The sequence below is a fragment of the Acomys russatus genome, chromosome 8 (assembly GCF_903995435.1).
Source record: "Acomys russatus chromosome 8, mAcoRus1.1, whole genome shotgun sequence".
NCBI classification, from domain to species: domain Eukaryota; kingdom Metazoa; phylum Chordata; class Mammalia; order Rodentia; family Muridae; genus Acomys; species Acomys russatus.
Window position 1 is genome coordinate 72,060 of NC_067144.1, and position 5,493 is coordinate 77,552.

General features: G+C 43.7%; 1 protein-coding gene across 1 annotated transcript; it reads left to right on the forward strand.

The window, feature by feature from the left end:
* Positions 1–2,138: 2,138 nt before the first annotated feature.
* Snai2 (snail family transcriptional repressor 2) lies at positions 2,139–4,742 on the forward strand. The gene is made up of 3 exons (XM_051150559.1): positions 2,139–2,361; positions 3,000–3,542; positions 4,407–4,742. The coding sequence occupies exons 1-3, from the start codon at positions 2,283–2,285 to the stop codon at positions 4,586–4,588; spliced, it is 804 nt and encodes a 267-aa protein (XP_051006516.1). The 5' UTR covers positions 2,139–2,282; the 3' UTR covers positions 4,589–4,742.
* The last annotated feature ends 751 nt before the right edge of the window (positions 4,743–5,493 follow it).

The following is a 5,493-nucleotide window of genomic DNA, read 5'->3' on the forward strand; positions in this document are numbered from 1 at the left end:
GGAATTTGTGACTTTGTTTCCTCAGATGATATTTTAAGGCTGAACCTTTCTTAATTTAACTTACCTGGTGTCTCTAGCTTGACTTGGATGGGGTTCTCTTCCATAAGAAACATCTCTCTTATAAGTTACTTCTCTGCCTCGTTTACCTAAGGAACACCAGTTTCAATCCAATTTAGAACTAATTTCTTGCATCAGCAAGGCTACTTGACATTAACTCGCCCCCTCCTTTTATAAGAATACACAATGAAACATTAAAAATGTTGTGTGGGTATCTAAAAAAAAGTAGTGTGGCTATCTAAGCAAAGATCTCTGCCTTGAACAAATCAAAATCTTTCCGTCAGTGACCCTCATTCATAGAAGCCCAGTGACTACAGGGAGAAAACCTGTTGTGATTTAGCAGAGTCCTCACAGCTGGCCTTGGCTGTGCTGGACTTCCATTCTTGCATTTTCACTACATGAGTTTAGTCCCAATTGTCCTCTGCACCTGTTTAATGTTATTTATGCCACCAGCCCTTGATGTCAGTGAAACACAACTCACACAGTCTAGTTTAGTTCAATTCTGGCTCTATTAAGTGGCTAATACAGTCTGGAGCACACAGGCTCTTTGCAGAAGTGGACACGTGAACTTTGACTGTAATCTGTAATTTACCCTACCCATGGGTCCCGGGTTTCTGTTTCTGTGGTTGTTTTATTTCAAGGGTTCTTTTTAAAGCACAATGAATTGTTCCTAAAATTTTAAATTGCAACACCTCACTTTAGCAGGTTATCCTATGTGTTAAGAGTTATCAGTAAATAAATACTTAAGCATCCTGTGAAATTCCCAGCTGTTCTGTGGCTTTGTACTCCTCATTGACATAAGATCATTTATAAACGGTGTATTTTCACTGGAAACTAGGTAGAAAGGGCTTCTTGTCCTAAAAAGCAGGTGCCTAAATCTGAGCAAACTTACTATAAATTGGCCAGCTCAGACTCCAGCTCTCATCAGCACTCATGGTGGCCTGTCTCCTGAAGATTCTGTTCTCTTAATAGAAAGATTCACATTAATTCCTTTCTGTGTTTGACATTTAAATCAGTGACTATTGGAAGGAGAAAGAGGAATAACTGAAATTAACCCAGGAAGCCTGTGGGTTTCCCCCTTCCCCGCCCACATACTCCTGTTTTTTCATCCCCAGATTAAGAAAGTTATGCTGCCTGACAGCGCACTTTTCTCTTACAAGTCTCAACATCGCTGGTGGTAGTCTCTTTCCGCTGTTTTCTTCCAGCACCTGTTAGAAAAAAAGCTGGTGGTCTGGGGTGGGGATGTAGAGGGATTGGTTTCTCCAGTTTTGTTGAGAAAAGGCAAGGTCACATTGAAATAAACAGAGGTTGTCTGTGGGTGTGGTGAAAACTTCAGTTTTAAAATGAGTGACTTCGGAGCATTTTAGACCTATTCCTGTGTAAATGCAAGTGATTAGCTGGCTACTGAACTACCTAAACTGTCTGTCAAGTAACTTGACAAAGGAACCTTTTCTCATCTTTTAAAGCAAACTAGAAAGTGGTGGTGGAGGTGGGGCGAAGGGGTGTTAAAGACGCCTGCCTGCTAAAAACAAAAAACAAAACAAAACAAACAAACAAACAGAAAAACCCACTCCAGTTCGATAGGCTGCAAGGCACTCCTTTCAAGTAAGTGGCTAATGCATGGATCAGCAAGTTCGCCGCTCGGGCCTAGACCTGCTTTGGTGGCTGCTGGGCGCCTTCACCTCCCTTGCCCAAAAGCCAGGGCCTACATCTGCCCTCCCTGTGTGCAAATAAATCCCCTCGAAGCGCTACTTCCAAATATAGGCTCTCCGGGACACCAGGGCCTGAGCGGTCCCGAGGGCCGCCCTTCCTTCCCGCCCACGCCACGCCGGAGACAGGCCACTTCTAGAAGCCAGGTCGCCGGCGGTCAGCTCGCGGGAACGAACCGAAATTTCCTTTCTTGAAAAAACTTAATGTATTTTGGGCCTCCACTAAAATGCCTCAAACAGCCCATTTCGAACTAGAATAATTTAGTCTGACAACAGATTCTTTCTCTGTTCACAGCTGTCCCAGAAGGCGGAGCTGAAATCCGAACCTCTCAGCTGTGATTGGATGCTTCTAGCAAAAACCAGGGAGAAAACTCCTCCCTGCCCAGAGGAGCTCAGTTGGGCAGGGAGCCGGGTGACTTCAGAGGCGCCCGCCTGTCCCCCGCCACACCTGAGCCACCGCGATGCTGTAGGACCGCCGCCTGGACCGTTATCCGCCCGCGCCGGCCCGCCGCCACCATGCCACGCTCCTTCCTGGTCAAGAAACATTTCAACGCCTCCAAGAAGCCGAACTACAGCGAACTGGACACACACACAGGTAAAAATACGCTCTGTAAATCTGTGCCTGAGTAGACTGTAGTTCCATTGCTTTACTCAGAGCACACACAGCCAGGCTGCTTCCCTTTCAATACTGTCCTAAAACAGAACTTACAGTCTCTTGATCATATAGAGGAAGTTTTAATTGAAAACTTTTGAGCTCTCTGCTGACAAGGAAAGCCTCCTTCCTGTCGCTCTTCCAGTATAGTTCTCTGAGTTTGTGTATAAGCCTAGGGAGAGCACAGAGGTGAGCGTGCCCTACCAGGAGACTGAGCTGTTCCCTCCTGGAACTAGGCACCTGGGAAAGCATCTGCACTTGTGCACGCCATTACTCCCACAGTCATGGCTCATGTAGAACAGCTTTACAGAAAGTTTTTAAATAGTGTCTAGTTCTTCCTTCTAAATGCAGACAGTAAAGCTTGCTCAGAATGCAGACTAGGAAGAGTCAGGGCAACTGTCAGCCTGCACAAAGACACACGTAAGCTCAGGGGAAGGGAATGTGTGTCCTTGTGAGTAAGGCTGTCTTCGCTACCGAGTCTTGTGTATGTTTTTATGAGTTGTCTCAAACTGTGTACATATTTTTAAAAATATATATATTGCCTTACTTTTCTTTACATTTCTTCCTTTTCTTTTTTCCAGTGATCATTTCTCCATATCTCTATGAGAGCTACCCTATGCCTGTCATACCAAAACCAGAGATCCTCAGCTCAGGAGCATACAGCCCTATTACTGTATGGACATCGGCAGCTCCATTCCACTCCCCTCTGCCCAGTGGCCTTTCTCTTGCTGGATACTCCTCATCCTTGGGGCGAGTAAGCCCACCACCTCCATCTGACACTTCATCCAAGGACCACAGTGGTTCAGAAAGTCCTATTAGTGATGAAGAGGAAAGACTGCAGTCTAAGCTTTCAGACCCCCATGCTATTGAAGCTGAGAAGTTTCAGTGCAATTTATGTAATAAGACTTATTCTACTTTCTCTGGGCTGGCCAAACATAAGCAGCTGCATTGTGATGCCCAGTCTAGGAAATCATTCAGCTGCAAATACTGTGACAAGGAATATGTGAGCCTGGGTGCTCTGAAGATGCACATTCGGACCCACACATTGCCTTGTGTCTGCAAGATCTGTGGCAAGGCTTTCTCCAGACCCTGGCTGCTTCAAGGACACATCAGAACACACACTGGTAAGAGAAATGTGAAAAGTGATGCCTCGCAGCTCATACAATGGTGTGGAGGAGCTGTCTGTGGGGTCTCTTAAGGTAGTGAGAGGGGATGCTTTACTTGAGGGAACTGGTAGCCGCTCCCTGGCTGCTCAAAAGCTTGTTAGAACACCAAGCGCTCCATTCGTTGCTAACAGCCTGTGCTCCAGAGACTGTAAACAGCATTTAGACTTTGGAAAGTACATGCAGGAGGTTTGGTCTCAAAGATCAGTTAGAAAGCAGAAGTGAGGTGCTGGATGTGTGTTCTGCAGAACTGTGCCTCGTAGTCAGTAAATACAAATGCCTGGCTACTGGTGTGATTTGATAAACAGGCAGAGGGGATTCTTATAGTTTTTGCTACAAGTTTGCAGTGAAATCTGTCAAGTTTTGACCAGTGGAATAGATAGGGCTAAATTTGATCTGGATTTTTGTTTGTTTCATTTCCTTGCTGCTGAAAAAAAATTAAACCTTTAATATTAACTCCTATTCAGGGAGTCATGGCATTTACACAGCCTTAGTCATCACACAGGAAGAGGAGCTATACTGGAAATGCAGGAAGCTGCTCATCATTCCTGCACCTGTTGAAGCAGAAACCCTTAGAAAAGAAAGCCCTTTAACCTGAGTTACTTCTGCACGTTTGGCAGAACTGAAGCTATTTGGCTGGTATTTAAAATTTTTGTTTTAAAAGGCAAGATAGGAATAGAGTTGCCTAACATGGGGCAGGGGGTATAATCAAGCTATACTAATTCTTATCCTTATAATAAACTATGCTGATGTTCTTTAATATTATTTGATTTTCCGTCCTATAAAGTCACTAACTGTCTTTTATCCTCCCTGCCCTCCCAACAGGGGAAAAGCCTTTCTCTTGCCCTCACTGCAACAGAGCTTTTGCAGACAGGTCAAACCTGAGGGCCCATCTGCAGACCCACTCTGATGTAAAGAAATACCAGTGCAAAAACTGCTCCAAAACGTTCTCCAGAATGTCGCTTCTACACAAACATGAGGAGGCTGGCTGCTGTGTGGCGCACTGAGTGGCGTAACCAATGTTTACTCAAACAGAATGCATGTCTTCACTCCAACGCCAAATGCCAAATGAAAGTCCAAAGCCATTTTCTCTTGTGCTTACCAACTAAATAGTATGTATAGAAACGCACAAGGGTCTCTCTCTCCCTCCCTCCCTCCCTCCCTCCCTCTCTCTCTCTCTCTCTCTCTCTCTCTCTCTCTCTCTCTCTCTCTCTCTCACACACACACACACACACACACACACACACACACACACACACATCAAACTGTGGAACAGAATCCAAATGCCTAAACTTAATCTCTTCTATGTGTAGTATAAAATTATATATACTGACGGCTAGATTGAAAGGATAAAAAACAAGAACCTTTCTCTTTAAAAAGGAAGTGAAAAGCACATTGCATCTTTTCTTAGTAAGAAAGAATGCAGAGATTTACATTGTTGCCAAACCATTTCAACCAAAATGAACAGTATTGCTTTGTAATAGAATTGTAATAGTGTTTGCAAGAAGAAGAGAGTCTGCCAGAAGCTATCTCAGGTGCCTTATAAAGTACTTCAAGTTTACTTCCTTACATGTCTGATGCCTGGTTGTCATTGATGAATGAAAACCTTTTCTGGATTACCTACAATGCTTTTTTAACTGTATTGATAAGAGAAAAGAAATGAGAAAAAGAACAGGACACAACAGAATGTATTTAAATATTTTTGTTTTGTTGCATTTTGCCATGTGTGCCTTGGAAGAGGAAAGCAGGACACGCTTCAAACATTCCTGGTGCGTGTCCCATGTCTTTCTTTTTTAAAAGAATCTTAATGATTTATAAGACAAAGTAATGAAAATGTGCAAGAGAGCTTTTTAGACATTCAGTTATGTACTTAGGTTTTTGAAAAGTCATATGATGAATGCAATAATACAAT